At 40.6% G+C, this 23,542-nt stretch overlaps 1 protein-coding gene across 1 annotated transcript in view; it reads left to right on the top strand.

Moving 5' to 3' along the window:
• The window catches only part of LOC122551442 (aldehyde oxidase 2-like), a 109,311-nt gene that overhangs the window by 58,300 nt on the left and 27,469 nt on the right, over positions 1 to 23,542 (top strand). The window contains exons 16-21 of the mRNA XM_043693363.1: positions 861 to 985; positions 5,756 to 5,889; positions 8,492 to 8,579; positions 13,433 to 13,519; positions 15,371 to 15,562; positions 21,463 to 21,693. Of these exons, the coding sequence (XP_043549298.1) occupies positions 861 to 985; positions 5,756 to 5,889; positions 8,492 to 8,579; positions 13,433 to 13,519; positions 15,371 to 15,562; positions 21,463 to 21,693 (857 nt within the window). The remainder of the gene's footprint in view (positions 1 to 860; positions 986 to 5,755; positions 5,890 to 8,491; positions 8,580 to 13,432; positions 13,520 to 15,370; positions 15,563 to 21,462; positions 21,694 to 23,542) is intronic.

Raw genomic sequence — 23,542 nt, 5'->3', positions numbered from 1 at the left:
AGGAATTGGGAGAATGGGTTGGCGTTTTTACAGGGGGCAGGATGGGGGGAGGTGTAGTCCAGGTAGCTGTGGGAGTCGGTTGGTTTGTAGTAGATGTCCGTGTTGATTCGGTCGCCTGAGATAGAAACAGAAAGGTCTAGGAAGGGGAGGGAGGAGTCCGAGACTGTCCAGGTGAATTTGAGGTCGGGGTGGAAGGTGTTAGTGTAGTTGTCTGAGATAGAAACAGAAAGGCCCTCCAACCACAGGGGATGAACTTGGACTTCACCAGTTTCTTCATCCCCCCTCCCCCCATCTTGTCTCAGCCGAATCCCTCCCGCCCGGCACCGCCTTCCTGACCTGCAGTCTTCTTCTTGACCTCTCCGCCTCCACCCTACTCCGACCTATCACCCTCACCTTGACCTCTTTCCACCTATCACATTTCCAACGCCCCTCCTCCAAGTCCCTCCTCCCTACCTTTTATCTTCTCCTGCTGAACACTCTCTGCTTATTCCTGAGGAAGGGCATGTGCCCGAAACGTCGAATCTCCTTTTCCCAAATGCTGTCTGACCTGCTGTGCTGTTCCAGCAATAAAGTTTCAGCTTTGATCTCCAGCGTCTGCAGACCTCACTTTCTCCTCCGAAAAGCGTGAACAGGCTACTGAGTTGGATGACCTGTCATGATTGTAATGAAGGGGGAACAGGTTTGAAGGCCGAATGGCCTACTCCTGCTCCTATTTTCTATGTTTCTATTGTAGTGAGAAATTGGATGGAGGCCTGTGTCAGTATTTTTCCACGTTTAATTGGACAGTGGACTGTATGTGTGATTTTCTAAGTCACTGTGCAAACATCTTTAAGACTCAGTTCCAGCATTTTTATTCACAGGACAAATCCATATTGGAGGACAGGAGCATTTCTACATGGAAACTCATAGTGTTCTCGTCGTTCCCAAAAACGAGGATAGAGAAGTTCAAGTTGTTTGCTCAACTCAGCATCCGAAATTTACCCAGGTAAGTCAGTGTAATTCAATCTGATTTTGGTCACCAATCTAATGGCAGCACAACACACTCATTGTTGCTTGATTCTCATGGCTATATGCCAGTTTGTTTCCAACAATTTATTAAGTGAGAGACCTACTTCTGCTGGTTATGGTACTGCTGTCAGAGGAAATGCAATTGTTCCTCCCCTAGCCTCCTCCTCCTTTGCTTTCTTGCTTTGAAGTTGGTGATTCATTGAGGTGTGCTTCCAAAAATCATAGCATCTTAGACATTGAATGTTGCAGTGAGTTGATACTGAGAACCACAGAGGGGCAGATCTATAATTTTACAGGTGAATAACTAGCTATTTACACTGCATATGTATAAGTAATCTTAGTATATTAGTCAAACCTTGCAAGCTTGATTGTAAGTCCCCACATGTACCTACAGCAGCCTACATAGAGCCATAGCGATGTATAGCACAGACCTTCAGTCCAACACGTCCATGCCGACCAGATATCCCAAACCAATCTAGTCCCACCTGCCAGCACCCATTCCTTTTTCTTCCAAACCCTTCCTATTCATATATCCACCCAGATGCCTTTTATTTGTTACAATTGTACTAGCCTCCACAACTTTCTCTGGCAGCTCATTCCATTCATGTAACACCCTCTGCGTGAAAAAGTTTCCCTTTCGGTCTCTTTTATATCTTTCCCCTCTCACCCTAAACCTATGTCCTCTAGTTCTGCCGATAGGAAGGAGACCAGAATTGCATGCAATATTCCAAAAGTGACCTAAGCAATATCCTGTACAGCCGCAACATGACCTCCCAACTCCTGTACTCAATACTCTGACCAATAAAGGAAAGCATACCAAATGCCGCCTTCACTATCCTATCTACCTGCGATTCCATTTGCAAGGAGATATGAACAATGAAAATAGTATGCTATTCATTGGTACAATGTGAACCTATAAATACACGTACCTAATTGAATTTCCGCATTATTCTATACCATTCCTCCATCTTTAATTCTAACCCTTTAAATGAAGTTGTATAGTACGTCCTCACTTAAATTTGAGGTTACATTTCTAAAGATCATGACTTCACATATGAAGAATGTGCTGTCAATGTTAAAAGTGAAGTTTATTGGGTTCCACAGGGTCTTTCTCAGGAGAAAAGAAGTTAAGAATATACCTTTACTCTTTAAGTTGAAATATAGTCCCAGTTCACTTTAAATAGCTAAGTTCCACATTGGTAAATCAGATAACTGTAAAAATGAAATAAATTTGGAAATATAAAGCAAAATGTAGCCCTCAACTTACAGTATCCCTTGTAGTGGAGCTTCTGAAAGTGGATCTCAGGGTGGGCAGTTGCCAAGATTCCTTTGCTCACAGGGGCGGCACGGTGGCTCAGTAGTTAGCACTGCTGTTTCACAGTGACAAGGACCCAGGTTTGATTCCAGCCTTTGGCGACTGTCTATGTGGAGTTTGCACATTCTCCCTGTGTCTGCGTGGATTCCCTCTGGGTGCTCCGGTTTCCTCCCACAGTCCAAAGATGTGGAGGTTAGGTGCATTAGTCAGGGGTAAATATAGGATAGTTGGGGAATGGGTCTGGCTGGGTTACTCTTTGGCAGGTCAGTTTGGATTTGTTGGGCTGAAGGGCCTGTTTCCATGCTCTAGGAATTCTATGATTCATGGGACTCTGGGTTGTTTGCAGGAGATTTGCTTGTTCCTGGTCATGTGGTGTTGTCATGTTGGGTGTCCACAGTTATCCTTCTTGCAAGGTGCTGGTGCCTCCAGGGTCTGTTCACCCATTGAACTTTGGGACTTTTCTTCTTCTTTATAGCTTTGGCCTTACTGACTGATGGGATGTCAGGGTAGCTGGCCTCACTAGATTTTCCTGCTCTGTCTCTGTCTCTGGGAGAGTGACATTGAGCTAGAAGATTAGCCACGATCTTATTGAATGATAGAGCTGGTCAAAATGCCAAATACCTTAATCCTCCTTCTAGTTTCTATGTTTCTGTGTTTATGTACATTGTCAGGAAGGATTTCTTCAACCACTCTGCTTGCAGGAAGGATGTTCAAGTTTGAGTTGGGAGGATTAATACGGCTTCTATGGGTAACATTGGAGTGTCGCTCACATCACATTTTACTTATCTTTTCCCCTTGATCTTTTCCCCTCCTTCTCCTCTTGCAATCACATAAAAGAAAACATTATTTTCCAGTTCTGAAGAAGAATTTGAAACATAATCTGTTTCTCTTTGCATTGACGCTGCTAAACCTGTTGAACTTCTCCAAAGTTTTCTGTTTTTATTTCAGATTCTACATACATCCTGTTTTTCCAATCAGAGATCCTGTCTCATTGATACATTGATCCCTTTCGTTATTATCTTCACTACCGCATCTCCTTTATCCTTTTGCTATCCCTCCTGAATATCCTTTAATATTCAGTTCCTAATCTTGGTCACTCTGCAGCCACATCTCTGTAATGGAAAATGAATCACATCAGAGACTTGAAAGTAACAAGGAAGATTACTCACAAAACAACTCCAATGGATCTAGTTTTATCTTCAACTGCCTTTCTCTGGGTTTTTCTCTAAATTGTTCCTCTAGATGCTTTTGACTAATCGTCTTGTCTTCTCTTACACATCTTTAGTGTCTGTCTTAGACAATAGGGACAAGGAAGGATGATAGGATGAGGTCAAGCTCAGGACAGATTACTGGTAACACAACTAAACGCTGCTCAGACTTCAAATAGACAATAAACAATCTCCCTATAATCTCTCTATGCACTGTCATTACCTCTTCTTTATTGCTACCTTTTGCTTCTGGAGCCATGGCTCACCTTCTCTCAGCCTAGTATAAATACCTCCCTATTTCTCCCTTTTTTTAGCTTTGACAAAGGGTCAGTTAGACTTGAAACCTCAGCTCTTTTCTCTCCTTACAGATGCTGCCAGACCTGCTGAGATTTTCCAGCATTTTCTCTTTTGGTAATAAACAATAGGTACAGGAGTAGGCCATTCGGTCCTTTGAGGCAGCATCACCATTCATTATGATTATCGCTGATCATCCACAATCAGTATCCTGTTCCTGCCTTATCCCCATAATCCTTGATTCCACTATCTTTAAGAGCTCTATCCATCTCTTTCTTGAAAGTATCCAGAGAATTGGCTTCCACTGCCTTCTGGAGTAGAGCATTGCATATATCCATCACTCTCTGGGTGAAAAAATTTCTCCTCAATTCTGTTCTAAATAGTCTACCCTTTATTTTTAAATTGTGTCCTCTGGTTCTGGACTCACCCATCAACAGAAATGTGCTTCCTGCTTCCATGTGTACATTGAGATCAGCCATTTGGATCTTCTTGTGAAGTATTACCACTATAACCAAGATAATTCTATCTTCACAAGAAGGGAAGAAACATTGACGTTACGGAATGTAAGAAGGAACAGCAGTTTGGTTGAGCGTCACAATCATAACATGCCAAGAAATGGATCAAGGTCCAGTTTGGTAAAAGTTAGGTCAATGCTTGACTGTTGTTTGTAAAATGTCTGCTTGGTTTTTGTGCACAAATTATTTTGGTCACCAAGTTTTGGGAGTCAGTCTTAGGTTTAACCCTGCTCCCTCTCCTTTTATTCTTCACTCTCCTAAGACTGCTGACATTGGTTTGGAATCTGTTTTCAGGGATCCCTTGGGTTAACCTCATATCAATAACTATCTTTTGATCCTGTGTCCTGAATGAAGGAACAGTGCTGACGTGCTCAATATTAAGCTAAAAATTTCCAGTATCTGGATAAAGAGCCAGCAAAATGAAGTTTCTACATTTCAGTTTTTAGTTTTTTTCTGTGTCAGGAAAAGCAAGAGTGATACATGTGGCCTCACAAGCAAATCTTAGACTTGCAATGTATTAAAACTGCCCTGTTTGGGATTCCCCTTGTGTGCCCATGACTGTATCCATATATGGTTGCCTTCAAAGGCCAAATAACCAAACAGTTATCAATGTGCTGCTTTGGTCAGAACATCAGGAATGCATTTTGAAATTAGTCATGTTTGTTGTGTAAGGATTTTTATACCTTGGATGCTGCCTGACCTGCTGTGCTTTTCCAACACCACTCTCATCTAGACTCTGGTTTCCCTGCATCTTCAGTCCTTGTTTTTATCTTTTATACCTTGGAGCAACCTTGTAATGATGTCATGCACCTAGTCTTCACTAGGCATATATTACAAACTGTGGATGGAGTCACTAAGGTAGATAGAAGCACAAAGAGAAAATTGACTTTCAAAATCGGAATAGTTACATTAGAGTCTGTTATCTCTGAATCTTGGGCATAGCAATATTTAGACCTTAATATGTAATTAACTGTGTTATAACGAAACCTGAGCCTGAAGACAGTTCTGAATTTGGTCTTTTCCTTGGCCATTCTGTCTTAAACCCAAACTCTTAGATGTTGGCAGAAAACTCCACAACAAAAGCATGTTTGCTTGCTTTTGCACCCAACTACTTGCTAGGCTTCCTAACGCTTCAGGATTCTCCAGAAGGTAATGTGGATTAGAAGCTGCTGCAAGAAACTGGAATAAAATCAATAGGATATTGAAAGATAATGTGTCTATTTTGAATGTTCTTTGAAAGTTTTCATTCGTTAGTTGTAAATGTAATGGAGATGAGGGTAAAAAGGCTTTTGTCTGGTTGGGGTGGAGTTGGCAATCCTCTTGTTTATGAGACTGCTTTCCCACTCAAATTAAGCCTTAATGAGTTGGATCTTTGGAGAAATACAATTTGTTGATATAATTTGCTTTTCTGATAGTCACTAATTGCAGAGACACTGGGGATTCCATACAATCGAGTCACAGTCCGTGTCAAAAGGATTGGCGGTTCCTTTGGTGGAAAGGTTAGGAAAGCCTCCAGAATAGCTGCAATTGCAGCAGTGGCAGCTCACAAGTAAGTGTTTGGAGTTGTGTTTAATATAGAGAGGAATAAAGATAAAATACTGTAAATGCTGGAAATTTGAAATTAAAGCTTGAGAAACTTAGCGGGTCTGGCAGCATCTGTGGAAAAGAAAACACAGATCATGTTTTGACATTTTTCTGTAAACACAACACAATTTCCGGGTCCCTTCTAGTTCTGAAGGAGAGTCATATCATACTTGAAATGTTATTACTGGTTCTCTCTCCACAGATGCTGTCAGAGCTGCTGAGTTTCTTCAATACTTTCTTTTTAGTGTAAGATGTTGCTTTTTCAGGAGGCCTTGCTGATGCACAGTGGTCAGTCCTTCACCTTTGATTTTAGTGACACAGGTCCAAGTCCAGCCGAACTTGAAAGACTCATAACATTGGTCTTTGTGGAAGACCACTTTCCAGCTTCCTCCAATATACCCAGGCTAAATCCAATTTATAATCCATGCAGTCCTGACTCCATATGTTCTGCATTTTGTCCTGAGCCTGCCATGTGGCTGTCTTGGAATAGTGTCCTCTATGAACACAGTTCTTCAATTAACACGTAACTCTTGAGAATGGTCTTCAGAACCCACAACATGAGGATGGTGTTGTAGTGGTTACACTGTAGATTTAATGACTGATTTGGAATCATCCTTTCTTCAATGGTACAAGTCATAAAGCTTAATAGACTGGTGTCCATAGGGTAAAATTCCTGCTACGCTTAATGATCAGGTCTAATAATGGAAATGAACTATAGAACTTTAGTCAGGGCAGTAACAAAGAGAGAGAGATCCAAGTAAAAGTGAGTTGCATAGTGGAGCTGCAGGAGATGGGGTAGGTACTAAACGAGTATTTTGCATCAGTGTTTACTGTGGAAAAGGACATGGAAGATATAGAATGTAGGGAAATAGAGGGTGACATTTTGAAAAATGTCCGAATTACAGAGAAGGAAGTGCTGGATGACTTGAAATGGATAAAAGTGGATAAATCCCCAGGACTTGATCAGGTGTACCCGAGAACTCTGTGCGAAACTAGGGAAATGATTGCTGGCTGTCTTGCTGAGATATTTGTATCATCAATAGTCACTGGTGAGGTGTCAGAAGACTGGAGGTTGGCTAACGTGGTGCCACTATTTAAGAAAGGAGATAAGGACAAGCCAGGGAACTACAGACCAGTGAACATGACATCAGTGGTGAGCAAGTTGTTGGAGGGAATTCTGAGGGACAGGACGTACATGAATTTGGAAAGCCAAGGACTGATTGGGGATAGTCAACATGGCTTTGTGCATGGGAAATCATGTCTCACAAACTTGATTAAGTTTTTTGAAAAAGTAACAAAGAGGTTCGATGAGGGCAGAGTGGTAGATGTGATCTATATGGACAAGGTTTCCCATGGGAGACTGGTTAGCAAGGTTAGATCTCATGGAATACAAGGAGGATTAGCCATTTGGATACAGAACTGGCTCAGGTAGAAGACAGAGGAACGTGGTGAAGTGTTGTTTTTCAGGCCTGTGACCAGTGGAGTGCCAAAAGGATCGGTATAGATCCATTACTTTTCGTCATTTATATAAATGATTTGGATGTGAGCATAAGAGGTATAGTTAGTAAGTTTGCAGATGACACCAAAATTGGAGGTGTAGTGGACAGTGAAGAAGGTTATCTCAGATTACAATGGGATCTTGATCAGCTGAGCCAATGGGCTGAGGAGTGGCAGATGGAGTTTAATTTAGAGAAATGCAAGGTGCTGCATTTTGGGAAAGCAAATCTTAGCAGGACTTATACACTTCGTTGTAAGGTCCTAGGGAATGTTGCTGAACAAAGACACCTTGGAGTGCAGGTTCATAGCTCTTTGAAAATAAAGTCGCAGGTAGATAGGATAATGAAGAAGGTGTTTGGTATGCTTTCCTTTATTGTTCAGAGTGTTGAGTACAGGAGTTAGGAGGTCATGTTGCGGCTGTACAGGACATTGGTTCGGCCACTGTTGAAATATTGCATGCAATTCTGGTCTCCTTCCTATCAGAAAGATGTTGTGAAACTTGAAAGGGTTCAGAAAAGATTTAAAAGGATGTTGCCAGGGTTGGAGGATTTGAGCTATAGGGAGAGGTTGAATAGGTTAGGGATATTTTCCCTGGAGCATTGGAGGCTGAGGGGTGACTTTATTGAGGTTTATAAAATCATGAGGGGCATGGATAGGTAAATAGACAAGGTCTTATCCCTGAGCGGGGGAGTCCAGAACTAGAAGACATAGGTTTAGGGTGAGAGGGGACAGATATAAAAGACACCTAAGTGGCAACTTTTCAACGCAGAGGGCGGTGCTTGTGTGGAATGGGCTGCCAGAGGAAGTGGTGGAGGCTAGTACAATTGCAACATTTAAAAGGCATCTGGATGCGTATATGAATAGGAAGGGTTTGGATAGATGTGGGCCAAGTGCTGGCAGGTGGGACTAGATTGGGTTGGGATATCTGGTAGGCATGGATGAGTTGGACTGAAGGGTCTGTTTCTGTGCTGTACATCTCTATGACTTATAAATACTAAAGGCCTGTGAAACATTTGCTCTGAGAGTCACGATTAAATGACTGATGTAATTTGATTCTCTTTGTGCTGCAGGACAGGCCGTTCAGTACGATGCATTTTGGAGAGAGGAGAAGACATGCTCATCAGTGGAGGTCGCCATCCCACCCTTGGCAGATACAAGGTTAGACATCAGCTAATAAACTGCCTAAGCTATCAAGTGTTATGTTGCATTTGCACAGAGTCAATCTATATCACAATGTCATAACTAGTGTCACAAAGGCTCAGAAAAAAGAAATGTAAATTCACCTCAAGCAACAGTGCAAATGGCAATTGAATACCAATGAAAAAGAAAGTTAGCCATTTGCTCTTGTTCATTTTGTGGTGCCGAGCTCTGTGGACACAGCTTTATGCTGAGTAGGAAATTGTAAACAAGGGAGAGGACAAATAGCACCCAATGAGCAGATGCTGAGCAAGTACAAAATCAGTTTGGATGTATAGTAGATTCCCACCAGTTGTGTGAGATATATTCTCCGAGAATGTTACAAATAGTGAAATTGCGACTCGCAAACATGATTTATAAATGAAGTCACTGGGATAAACTTCAGTCAAGCAAATTTTTATTGTTTGCAGCACACACACAAAGCCAAAGTGCACTGAAATTGGATCAGAAAGTGATGAGCTGAAAGAAGATAGAGGGTGATGGTTGATAGGAAATGTTCATCCTGGAGTTCAGTTACTGGTGGTGTACTGCAAGGATCACTTTTGGATCCACTACTGTTTGTCATTTTTATAAATGACCTGGATGAGGGCGGAGAAGGATGGGTTAGTAAATTCGCGGATGACACTAAAGTCGGTGGAGTTGTGGATAGAGCCAAAGTATTTTGCAGGTCACAGAGGGATGTAGATAAGCTGCAGAGCTGGGCTGAGAGGTGGCAAATGGAAAAGTATGAGGAGATTCACTTTGCAAGGAGCAACAAGAATAAAAAGTATTGAGCTAATGGTAAGATTCTTGGCAGTGTAGATGAGCAGAGAGATCTCAGTGTCCATATACATGGATCTGAAAGTTGCCACCCAGGTTGATAGGGCTATAAAGAAGGCATATGGTGTATTAGCTTTTATTGGTAGAGAGATTGAGTTTTGGATTCACAACGTCATGTTGCAGCTGTACTTGGACTATTGTGAACAGTTCTGGTCACCGCATTATAGAAGGATGTTGAAGCTTTGGAATGGGTTCAGAAGAGATTTACTAGGATGTTGCCTGGTATGGAGGAAACGTCTTATGATGAAAAGCTAAGGGACCTGAGGCTGTTTTCGTTACAGAGAAGGTTGAGAGCCGACTTAATTGAGACATATAAGATAATCAGAGGGTTAGATAGGATGGAGAGTAAGAGCCTTTTTCCTCAGATGGTGATAGCTAGCACGAGGGGACATAGCTTTACATTGAGGGGTGATGAGTATAGGACAGATGTCAGAGGTAATTTCTTTATTCAGAGAGTAGTAGGGGCATGGAAGGCCCTGCCTGCAACAGTAGTAGATTCGCCAACATTAAGGGCATTTAAATGGTCATTGGATAGGCATATACATGAGAATGGAATAGTGTAGGTTAGATGGGCTTCAGATTGGTTCCATAGGTTTGCACAACATTGAGGTCCGAAGGGCATGTACTGCGCTGTAATGTTCAATGTTCTATTTGATTAGAAATTTATTTTTTTCTAAATATAAAGATTCTTCTCTCAAAAAATACTGCAATAAACTAAGAAAACTGAAAGTGTGTGACGCTGATCTATACTATACAGTGAAATTGGTGAATTACATTATTACAGTCCACAAAACGGGAGTTGATGAATCTGTACCTTGCAGACGCAGAAATGTAGCATGGTGCATAATCAATACATCCATACATAAATCCTTTTATAGGGTGATTTACGTTTATTTTGTTTTATGTTATTTTTATTGTTCTGGCCACTTTTTCATATGAGTTTACCTCCCAGCATCATGGAGAAGAAAATAGTACTCAGAATAAACAATTTCACAAACATCTGGAGCTCCTTGATGACTGCATGACTTGTCTGAAAAATTATTCTTTCGGCAAGATTTCTGATGGAATTCCTACAAAAAGAGAGAAAAATAAAATACAAAATTGATGCAGTCCCATGATTCAGGCTAACACTTTCAGTTAAATAATGAGGAAATGGTGCACTGTTTGACGTACTGTCCTTAAGTTGAGATGTTAAATCAAAGCCCTTCTACTGTCAAGTTAATCTGAAAGTCCCAAAACACTTTCTGGTCAATATTATTTCCATAACTGACACTGCTAATGTTTATCTGATTATTATCACATTGTTGCTTGTGAAGCTTGCTGTGTCCAAATTGGCTGCCACATTTCCTAAATCCAAGAAGTATCTTCATTGTCTTCAGCTGTCCCTCAGTTTGAGGATGATGCCTATTTGATTGTCAGTTTCTATCATGGATCTTTGTGTGACTGGACTCTGGTAGATCTCTGTGCTCATTGGACAGGATGTCTTTTTGACACTTCTATGTAATAATCAAGGATGTATATCATAGAATCAGAGAATCCCTATAGCAGGGAAAGACACCATTTGGCCCATCAAGTCCTGCACCGACCCTCCAAGAACATCCCACCTAGACCCAGATCTCCACCCTACCCCCGTAACCCCAATTTATCATGGCTAATCCACCCAGCCTGCAAACCCTTTGACACTGTGGGGCAATTTAGCATGGTCAATCCACCTAACCTGCGCATCACTGGACTGTGGGAGGAAAACAGAGCACCCAGCAGAAACCTATGCAGACACGGAGAAAGTGCAAACTTCACCCTTGGGTGATTCTGTGTAGAGTTTGCACATTCTCTCCATTTCTGTGTGGGTTTCCTGCAGGTGCTCCAGTCCAATGATGTGCAGGTTATCTGGACTGGCGATGATAAATTGCTCTGTAGTGTGCAGGGATGTGCAGGCTAGTTGGATTAACTATGCAAAAATTCAAAGTTACAGGGATAGGGTATGGAGGATGGGTCTGCATAGGGAACTCTTCGGGGGGGGGGGGGGGGGGGGGGGGGCGCGGGGTCTTTGCAGACTCAATGGGCCAGATGGCCTGCTCCCATACTATAGGGATTCTATGATTCCACACAGTCATTCAAGGCCAGAATAGCACTCGCATCCCTGTGCTGTGAGGCAGCTGTACTAACCACTGAGCCACTCAATGTACATCCAAATATTAAACTAATTTTGTACACACCAAGCCTCAGTTCAGTAGCTGCTATTAGACAGCTGATTGTCACATTCCCTTGCTCTGTAGCTTCTCAGTCAGTGGAAACTGAGTCCACTTAAGTCTACACCATAAAATGGTCAACAGCAATGTGGCTAACTGTTTTCCATTGGCTATTAATTTGATATCAATTTGACATTTGCTCTGCCTCATCATTAAGATTTAACTCAAAGTGCAATACAGTGTGATGGACAATTTGTTGTCATTTAGAACAATTGTTGGCAAGCTCTCTGCAGTCATTAATGCCACTGCTGCCTCACTTCATTCAGAGTTCAGATACCTTTGTCCTCCCTTGGAAATTTAGCCATTGGAGAGTTGAGCAAAAGGGACCAAGTGGAGAAAATAGTCTTGATTATCAAGATACAGTGTCCACTTCACTGAAGCTAATTTTGTAGTTCTGCCTGAAATCTTGTGGAGCTGGCTTTAAGAAAGACATTAGCTTTTGTTTACTGATCCTCCCATTTAATCTGGATCTTGTGGTGAAGTCGCCACTGATGAATTTTTCTAGTACTCTTATGTGTCAGTGATATTCAGTACAGGTCGCAATGCAGTGAAAGGGTGAAATTTAAGTTTCCATAGTCTCTGAGTACCATGGGCTGCTCTCTCATCAGGGAGAGATAATTGGTGGTAAGTTTAACCTGAGAGTCACCACACTTCAGACGAGGGGTGAGATTGAGAAGGCAGGTCCTTCATGGTGACTTCAGATGACATGGGATTTGAACCTGTGCTGTTGGTATCACTCTGCATCACGAACAGTAGTCTAGCTTGAGTGTGTGATAGGGTGGCACAGTGGTTCGCTCTGCTGCCTCATAACACCAGGGACCTAAGTTTGAATCTAACCTCCTAACTGAATGGCCTCTATTTGCACAGTAGAAATTCTGTGATTCTATGTACAACTGCTCTGCATGTTAGGACTTTTGGTAATTTGTAGAAGTTTTTGCTGTAATGCACTCATTACCATAATTTGTTGAAGTGATTCAGTGTTGGATTTTCTTAATAGTGGTTACCTTTTGAGAGTGGTGGTTGCCAAGGTCTGGGAAATGTATTCCAGAGTTTCTCCTTCAACATATATGGGAGGTGGAATATTTGACTGACCTGGTCTGGATTGATATGAGTTTTGTTTTGTTTTAGCAACATTCAAGGACAGGTTGAGTCTCTCTCTCTCTCTCTCCCTCTCTATCATGCAGAATAGAAGAAATCAAGAGTGGCTTGACAACACTGCAGTCACCAACATGCTGCTGTCTCAGCAGCAACCACTACCAAATCACTGTCGAATGCCAAAGCTGCCAGCCTCTGACTGGCAGCTCTAGGTGGTCAAGACATAGTATCCCAAGATCCTCAGTCAATAGGGTAACCTGCTTAAGTACCTGATGGGCACAGGATCTGGTGAGCAATCTTTCCAAGAGCGAGCATGGGTTTCCTGGCGTGTTTTCCGGCAGCGTGCAAGACATCTGCTAAACTCAAAAGATCTTGCCCATGGATTGAGTGAAGTCAGTATTGGGGGGGTTAACCTGATATAATCTGTACAAATCTGATATCAATTGTTACTGGATTCACAATTACGTTGTTCAGACTGATCTTTCTAGCATTGTCAGATTGTATCATCCTCCATAAGAAGAGAGATGATGTCCCATGAGTGGAAGGGATTTTGATCAGACCAAGAGCAATTCAAAAGTAGTTAATTATCTGTGAACTATTTGTGCTCAGATTGTGAAATATGCTGCATAAAATGTGCTATTTTATATGCAGGTCGGCTACATGAGTGATGGCAGAATAATCGCTGTAGAAGTGACCTGTTACACCAATGGAGGAAATGAACTGGATTATTCCTTAATAGTGAGTTTCAATGTTTTCAAGATCAGGGGATGAACTACTGACAAGCACAGGCTTGTTCGGTTGAATGGGGAAGGTTAGGCTGTTAAGGACAGGAGAGCGAGATAGACTAAACTCCTATATTTTAAGACCATAAGAAATAGGAGTGGAAGTAAGGCCATTCAGTCCATCGAGTCCACTTCGCCATTCAATCATGGCTTTTCCTCACCTTCTATCCACAAATAGAGTGCAATGGTTTCAAAAGGCTTTGGTGTGATTCTCAAATCTCCACTTTGGTTTAAAAAATTACTTGTAGCAAATTCTGTTAAGTTTAAACCTGGAGTATTCAAAGTTAAGTCATGGGAGTATTTATTTCTCTGGCCAAAATCCATTGTACACTTGAATCAGATAGTGTTTAGCATCCCTTTAGTTATCTGCCTAGAATTGAAGACTAAGTGCTTGTGCTCTTTTTATTTTGCTGTTCTACAGCGCACCTATGCACTGTGTAAAATTTCATTTGGTTGATCTGTTTAGGATTATTCTTGCAAGTTTTACTGTTGGACGTTTCCTGAACTGCATCCAATTTGTAAATCATGTGATCTACAGCAGGCAGTTTAAAAGTCCTATCAAGTTAATTTTAAATACTAAGGAATGTATAGTTCTTAAACAAATTTTAATATCCTTAATCTCTCATAGACATGGCACATGGCAAGAAACATTGACTTTTTGAGAGAACACAGAGAGATGGGTTGGATGACTTCCTGTGTACTCTTAAGTTTTATTAGGGTCAATTTTGAACTGTGCCCCAAATTGATGGTTGAACTGGTTATGCATCATTACCTGTTACCAGTGCATTCCTGCCCATTAACATGTTTTCAAAGTATCAGAGTTCCCGCTGCAGGCAGGCAGGAACATACTCAATATTTCCATTTACCAGTTATTACCATATCCTGAGCAGGCATCTGTTAATGACATTTGTGAATTAACACTGACATCAGGAGTCACATGCTATTCAGACTCTGAGAAGAGAGGATAGAATGTGGCGAGGTGAATGAGGATAAGTGTATGAAGTTATGAGAACATAGATGGAGTGGATTGGGAGAAATGTTTCCCTTTAGTACAGGGGTCAGTAAGTAGGGGGCACAATTTTAAAATAAGGATAAGGAGGTTTATAGTGCATTTGAGGAATTTCTTTTCATCTGGATGGGTATCTGGAACTCATTGCCTGAAAGGGTGGTAGAGGCAGGAACCCTCAAGAAATTAAAGTACTACTTAAATGAGCAGTTGAATTGCTCAGTATCCAAAGCTATGGGACAAGAGCTGGAAATGGAATGAGAATAGATGCTTGAAGGCCTATCAAACAACTATTTGAATATTATTATAGTGATGAAGGAGTAAAAATAGTGAATGCAACCCTTGTATCAGCACAAAATCAAGCTGAAACTCCACAGCAGAACTGAGATAATGCTACAATGTCAGATGTGCTGGCTTGAAGAAAAGACATTAAACTGAGGTCTCTACCCAATTGGGTGGATGTGAAGATCCCATGGCATTTTTAATAAGAGGGCAGGAGGCTTTGTCCCTGCTGTCCTGTGCCAGCATTCCTCTCATAAGCAACACCAGTAACAGATTACATGATCATTCATTTCATTTACTGCTGTATTTGCCTAAAAGGGAGCATCTGCTCTTCCCCACCACTCATTGGGATCAGAGACATTGAAGAGTCATGAAGATGTGACAAGATGATATCTAAGTGTATTCTTAAATACTTATTACCTGTTCATGAGCATCTGACTATAATTAATGGAAAGGGGAGCTATATTGGATAAATATAGAGAGCAGATCGTAACAGTTGTGTTGGTTTCTTGGTGACAGGTTATGCAGCACATACTCTCAATGCTGGACAGTGGCTACCATATTCCACATGTCCGCCTGACTGGCTTCGTTTGCAAGACTAATTTGCCATCCAACACTGCATTTCGTGCATTTGGACAGCCACAGGCAATTGCCATTACTGAAAGCTGGATCACAGATGTGGCTACTAAATGTGGACTTTCAGCTGAAAAGGTAATTAATTGAAAAGAAGCTTGTTTTCCCTTGTGCACCATCCCAGTGTCCCTTACATCATCCAGGGTCCCTCTGCCCTCTCAAAGACAAAGTCAAGGCATATTTTATCTTTGCTGTTATCAGTTCACCTTTTTAGAAATAATTTTTCAGCCCTTTGTGTGAAAAACTTTTCCTGAACAATCAGTTGTCTTTCATTTGGGCATCTTCTATTACAAAAATGGTCCAAACCTTCCAAGGAACCGCAATCACTGTTAGATTGCTATTTTTACTAAGCTTCTATATCTCTGCACCAAGACCATGCTTCAGTTTACTGCTGGGTCTTCTTCAGATTTGTGCAGTATACCTGATAATCAAACTGCTTCCGGGTCTGGCTGGATTATTGGAACAAAACAGGCCATGCCCCCTTTTTGTAGTACGTGGTTGATGTATCCTGATTTAGAGGAGCCAGTGTTGGACTGGGGTGGACAAATTTAAAAATCACACAACACCAAGTTATAGTCCACCAGGTTTATTTGGAAGCACTAGATTTCGAAGCACTACTTCTTCATCAGGTGATTATGAACCAGGACCATAAGACACAGAATTTATAGCAAATGATTACAGCGTCATGCAGCTGAAATGATATGTTGAACAACCATAGATTGAGTCTTTCATCTTTTAGAATGGGTTTGCAGGTTTCAGTTCTTTAATATGTAAATCCCAGAACTTCTTTTAAGTCACATTCTCAAGATAACTGAAGGTTTTACAACAAAAGGTGCCATCTCAGCTCAGATAATGCATTAAAGGTGTGAGGCTAAAGTCTGTTTGTATCCCAATCTTGAGTCTATTTCTAAAGTGGAATTTACAAAATATTCCACGGATTGACTGCCTGCAGGTTATGCAAATTTTGAGAAAATAGAGTGAATCTGCAAATATAATTGAGCAAATACAAATTCATCCCATAAACTTATGTGTGTGCCTGTGAATAAAGAGATACAGTGTGAGTGTGCGCGTGAACGTGTGAATGCATGTGACAGAGTGTATGTTTGCGTGTTTGCAAGCTTGGTAAAGTATGTGTGTGAGAGTGTGATGGGGTATAAACCTGTGAGTGGGTACCTGCATGAATGTGAGTGTGGGGGTTGTATGTGTGTGTGTATGAGAGAGGGTCTGCATGAATGTGTGATTTTGTAAGAGTGTCTGTGTTTGTGTGTGCTTGTGTGTATGTGAGAGAGAGTGTATAGTGTAGTGGGGTCAGCGGTAGAGTGACATGAATCCAAGGTCCCGGTTGAGGTTATCCTAATGGGTACCAAACCGTATCAGCCTCTGCTCAGCTCTTTGTTGCCTGTCCTGAAGTCTGTTTTGGAGGATAGTCACCCGAAGGTCCAAGGCTGACTGTCCCTTTCCGCTGAAGTGTTCCCTGAATAGGAGGGAACACACCTGCCTGGTGTTGTTGTGCAGTGTCCATTCACCCATTGTCGCAGTGTCTGCTTGGTCTCGCCAATGTATCATGCCTCGGGGCATTCTTGCCTGCAGCGTATGGGATAGACAACTCCACTTTAGAAATAGAACCAGTCTGACTCAAGATTGTGATACAGACTTTAAGCTCACATCTTTAATGCATTGTCTGAACTGAGATGGCACATTTTGTTATAAAATCTTAAGTTATCTTGAGAATGTGCCTTAAAAGAAGTTCTGGGATTTACATATTAAAGAACCGAAACCTGCAACCAGATTATAAAAGATGAAAGACTTAATCTATGTTTGTTCAATATATCAGTTCAGTTGCATGACACTGTAATCTTTTGCTATAAATTCTGTGTCTGGTCCTGCTTCACAACCACCTGATGAAGAAACAGCACTTCGAAAGCTAGTGCTTCCAAATAAACCTGTTGAACTATAACCTGGTGGTGTATGATTTTTAATTGATGTATCCTGGTGAAATTTTACGAACACACTGAGGAGCTTTGAGAAATGTAAACAAGTTTTCAGTGTCATAGAGTCATAGAGTTGTACAGCATAGAAACAGACCCTTTGGTTCAACTTGTCTATGCTAATCAGGTATCCAAAATTATTTGCTAGCATTTGGCCCTTATCACTCCAAGCCCTTCCTATTCATGTACCCACCCAGATGCCTTTTAAGTACTGTAATTGTCCATTGCCTCTGGCAGCTCATTCCATAAATGCACTATCCTCTGTGTAAAAAGGTTGTCCCTTAAGTCCTTTTTAAATTTTTCTCCTCTCACCATAAACCTCTGATGTCTAGTTTTGAACTTCCCTACTCTGGGAAAAAGACTTTGGCAATTCACATGCCCCTCATGATTTTATAAACCTCTATAAGGTCACCCCTTAACCTTCAATGCTCCTGGGAAAATAGCCCTAGCCTTTTCAGCCTCTCCCAATAATTCAAATCTTTCAACTCTGGCAACATCTTGTAAATCTTTTCTGTACCCTTTCATGTAGCAGAGAGACCAGAATTGAATGCAGTATTCCAGAAGTGGCCTGATGTCCTGTACAACCGTAAAATGACATCCCAACTCCTATACGCTGACCAATAAAGGGAAGTATACTAAACACTTTCTTCACTACCCAGTCTACCTGTGACTCTACCTTCAAGGAACTGTGAACCTGCACCTCAAGGTCTCTTTGAACAGCAACACTCCCCAGGACCCTACCATTAAGTGTATAAGTCCTGCCCTGATTTGTCTTACCAAAATGAAACATCTCACATTTAAATTAAACTCCAACTGCCACTCCTCAGGTCATTGGGCCATCTCATCAAGGTCATTGTCCTCTGAGATAACCTTTTTCACAGTCCACTACACAACCAATTTTTGTGTCATCTGCAAATTTACTAAACATTCCTCTTATATTCAAATCCAAATCATTTATATAATTAACAAGAAGCAGTGGACCCACTGATCCTTGTGGCACACCGCGGGTCACAGGCTTCTAGTCCGAGAAACAATGTATTGGTGAATTAGCGTGTGTACGGACGGGTGAATGTGTAGGTGGGTGAGGTAATTGGTTAAGGTGGCAGGCAGGAGGAGTGGGTTGTTGCTTAGGACAGGTTGTCTGTCTGGGTCGAGGGAAGTGTGGCGTTAGTAAGGGGACAAGGTGGGTGCCACAAACCAGTCAGACAGTAATCAGTCAGTGATAGTGAATCATATTGGATGGGGTATCAGATGGAACGATTGGGGATAGTCAGTTTGATTGGGGGGAATTAGGGGATGAGGTCAGGCAATGGGAGCTAGTCAGGTCAAGTCAGTGGGGAGTGAAGGGTATCAGGCCTTGTCTGTCAATATTCTGATCAGATTGGGCAGGAGAAGTCAGGTGGTGGGAGTCACACTAGTGAGTTGTAGATGATGAGGAAATTAGGGCAGGGATGAAATGTTATGGGATAGCCAGGAGTTAGATCAGGAATTTTTTCCGTGACATTTCCCCGATAACTATACAGTAAGTGAATCAGAACTGAATCAGAGACATTTTCAGAGAAAATGGGCAAAGGAAACATGTCTGTTGCAGTTTAAACTTCCTGGGTAGTTCCCATGCAGTCAGTGCATCAAGATTTCTGAGGGGTCCAGTGCATATCTTGGATTGCAACATACAGTGTCTGACTATCCAGAGACTGTAAGATCTTGGTCAATATTTTTCACGTGTACCTATTTCTTTAATCTCTATCTTCCCAGGTTGCATCTCTTAGAAGGGCATTGGCATTTATTATATTATTGTTATTTCATAATTTGGATTCTAAAGAAGAGGTGACTGGGTTTTCTGTTGAAGTTCTGTAAAGAGGATTTTGAAAGAGGTCAAAAAGTAATTTTTGAACAGTGAGTTCAAACATCAATAAAACATGTGACTTAAATTAAATAACAACATTGGCTACCTGGGAAGTTAATGGCTAAAGTGTATTTACAGAGTTTTTTTAACCAAAAAGAAAAAGATAGATGGCGAGGGATAAAATTCAGTTTCATTGGAAAAGAAAAGAATCATACCAACAGATGGGTTGTTTAGTTTGAGAGAGTCTCGGACTATTTTGAGCCTGAAAGAAGTCTTAAACTCTTTTAGAAGTTCAAATGGACAGGGCTTTTCTTAAAGTTCCATTAGTAAAGGACTGTAAATTAGCCTGTGTACCTTGGGGAGAAACAGTGACAAAGAGTGTCACATCTGGTGAATGTTCAGGAAGTTCAAAAGGAAGCATTAACAATCTCAACAGTTGAGGAAGAATGTCAAGAATGATACTTTATGGAGGTTCCATGTAAGCAAAAGATATTGCTGAGCAAAAGGATTGAATTTTTGCTATTTAAGAGCTTTAACATTTATCTTATCCATATAGTTTTGTATTTTATCTTGTCTAATAAGCTTGTTATTTTCTTCAAAGTACATTGACATTCTCATGTGATACATACAGTTACTGATCACCAAACTGCAAAACTAAAATTGATGGTCTCTTAAGCCAGATTTCACTCTGGGATCTGAATAATCCAGTATTACCATCACCTGGATTCGTAGCACATTTCACTCCTGTGGTTTTACATTGACAAACAGTGTCACAGATGGCCTCAAGATAATGAGTTGGCTCTTGTAACTTAATATAATTTTGTCATGGGCCCACTGCCTTGGCATCTTTCTATATTGTGCCCTGTTCCTAAGTCTTCCCTACTTTACTGTCGTAAGGCTGATAAATGAAGACAAATTCCTAATAGAATAATAGAAACATAGAAGATAGGAGGAGGAGGAGGTCATTTGGCCCTTCAAGTCTGCTTGGCCATTCATCACAATCATGGCTGATCATTCAGTCAATAGCCTAATCCTGCTTTTTCCCCATAACCATTCACACCAAGTGCTATAAGTAGCTGCCTCTTGAATACATTCAATGTTTTGGCATCCTGTGGTAATGGTGAAGAAATGTCTCCTCATCTCCGTCCTAAATGGTCCACCTTCGATCATCAGACTGTGACTTCTAGTTCTGAATGCACCCACCATCGGGAACATTCCTCCCTGTACCTACCCTGTCTAGTCCTGTTAGAATTTTATAAGTCTCTATGAAATTCCTCCTCACTCATCTGAACTCCAGCAAAAACAATCCTAACCTAGTCAATCTCTCCTTATATGTCAGTTCTATCATCCCTGGAATTAGCCTGGTAAACCTTTGCTGCATTCCCTTGAGAGCAAGAGCATCCTTTATCAGAAAAGGAGACGAAAACTGGTCTCGATGTGGCTTCACCAAGACCTTGTATAACTGCAACAACACATCCTTGTTCCTGTGCTCGTCTAATAAAATTAGATGATAGTTCTTAGGAATAAAGTTAGATTTTTAACAGTTAGTATTCTAGTTAATAACCCAAATAATTATATATCTGTGATGCTGCACCAAGGCCCACAATGATGATTTGACACTTACATTTGCCAGGTCTCCTCAGTCTGTGGAACTAATCAAAGTGCACTCACCAAAGTTTCCAACCAATTCCTACTTAAAATGACTGTCCTTTTTACATGAAGATATGGTCATTTTGGACATTGTAAATTGCCTCTTTTCAAGATAGTGCCATTTGATCTCAGTTTAAAGCTCTTATCCACTCCAGTAATACCAGATAAGGACAGGGTAAATAGATCCCATAGTTGCCAACTATGCTATTGGGCAGTTAACTACCATACAGCTTCTGGACACTATTTTCCTTTATGTTCAATTTACTATTAATTATAATTATTAATTATATTTGTGGGATTTCAATATTTTGGTTAATTTCTTTTTCAAAAGAAAGAGTAATGGATGATTGAGTAATGGAAATTTTGAGTGAATCTGTTGGCTGGACAGGAACATAACAGCAACAGGAGTGAGCTGGTCTACTGCTGGGTTGGGTAGGCAGTGAGTTTCTGTGGATAGCCATAGGATCATTTCAAGGCCACCGTTTCATTTTCAGGTTCGTGAAATGAATCTGTACAGAGGAGAGGAGGCCTGCACACCTTACAAACAAATATTTGACTCACGTAATCAGCTGAACTGTTGGAATAAATGCCTACAAATGGCTTCCTATCACAATAGAAAGATTTTTGTTGAAGAATTCAACAAACTCAATTGCTGGAAGAAAAGAGGCATTTCTATTGTCCCCCTGAGAAAGAGTGTTGGCTTTTCTGAACCTATCTTCAACCAGGTATGTTACATCCTCGGTTACTCCTGATCATGCGCTGTGTGAGTGTACTTTACATGTATGTGTTTTCATACATGTTTTTATGTGTCTACTTGTGGATGTAATGATTTAAACTGAAGGTATTCAATGATGTTGTCCAATTCTGCATGGAGAAGCAGCGTGGATCTTGCAGCTGCTCCTGGGATTGCAGGCTTAATTAAAGATTTATTATAGCTTTTCAAAATTATTACAGTCATTATAGTTCACTAATATAAGACTTTTATTCATTTTGTTTCATTAACGTTTATAAAAACCAAACAACAAAAATTGGGCTTTTGTTTTAAACTGACCTTTTTTTAAACAAGCTTTCCAAAGTTTACAATGGCTGATTTTGTTTTTTTATTCTAAATTCAGAAGTTAAAGTTTATATGTGTTTTAGAAGGTTTTGTTTTACAGTGCAAAAGATTTTTTTGATAAACTGAAGTTCTTTTTAAAATAAGGAGTTGTCTTTTTGATCTGGAGAGTCTTACACATGGTTTGCTCTGGAGAAGATTTTTTTCTTCAAGGAATTTATTGAAGAGAAGTCATTTTGTATTCAGTTAATCGGCTAAATTGTTGATTTTATTTAAGTTTTATATGTTTGCTATGTTATCTTTATTTTTTTCCATTTTAACATTATTTTCTGTAGTTAACTGTAGTTTATTTTATATATAAGGTGTTATTGAAACATCCTTTTTTAGGCTGAGTATTATTAAGAGCATGTATGAAATACAGAGTGAGATGGCTAGATTTAGACAAGTTATTACATTGCAGAATCAGTCAGATAGATGGGTGATTGTCAGGAAAGGTAAGAAGGTAGCTCAAAAGTCTTCAGTGACTATTCCTTTATCAAATATATATTCAGTTTTTGGAACCGTAGAAGGGAAATATAAGAGGCAGTCAGTTATTGGACACTTGGAATGATTCTTATGTTAGGCAGTATTTGATAAGATTTAATAGAATTATTGTTATCCAGGAGATTCTGTGGCAGTGAGCATAAATTTAGGATGGTTATTGGTTTCCTGGTGCTAGGATTAAGGATTACTCTAAATGTTTCAAGCATATTGTGAAAGATGAGATTGAGAAGCCAGTAATTATTGTACACATTGGTTAGAATGACATTTTTAGAGAAAAGATTCAAGCAGCACAGAGTAAATGTAAGGGATTAGGTAGAAGATTACAAAACAGAATCTTAAAAGCAGTAATTTCAGGTTTACTCCCAATGCCAAACTCAAATGAGAGAAGGAACAAAAGGTTGAAGGAGGTAAATCAATGGCTGAACAGCTGGTGTATTGTTCAGGGATTCAGGTTTTTCAACAGTTGGAATGTCTTTTGGGATAGGAAAGACCTATTCAAAAAGATGGATCCAACCTAAACTGGAAAGGGACCAATATCTTATCAGGGAGATTTACTCATTCAATTAAAGGAGACTTTATATCGATAGAGACAGGGAGTGGAGGAATTCTAAGTAACAGTGTAAACAGAAGGATTGATGGGAAAGGTTCTGAATGTGAAGAGAGCAGATCAGTTAGAAAAGAAAGATGAGAATCAAATTATTTATTAACTCTGAAGAACTAAATTGCATTTATTTCAATGCAAGGTGTTTTATAGGTAAATCTGGTGAATTCAGGGCATGTTAAGAACATGGGATTGGGACATCATAGTTAGAACATAGAACATAGAACAATACAGCACAGAACAGGCCCTTCGGCCCACGATGTTGTGCCGAACTTCTAACCTAGATTAAGTACCCATCCATGTACCTATCCAAATGCCGCTTAAAGGTCGCCAATGATTCCGACTCTACCACTCCCACGGGCAGCGCACTCCATGC

Source organism: Chiloscyllium plagiosum, chromosome 7, assembly GCF_004010195.1.
Source record: "Chiloscyllium plagiosum isolate BGI_BamShark_2017 chromosome 7, ASM401019v2, whole genome shotgun sequence".
Classification (NCBI taxonomy): Eukaryota; Metazoa; Chordata; class Chondrichthyes; order Orectolobiformes; family Hemiscylliidae; genus Chiloscyllium; species Chiloscyllium plagiosum.
This window is presented reverse-complemented; position numbering and strand designations above follow the sequence as displayed.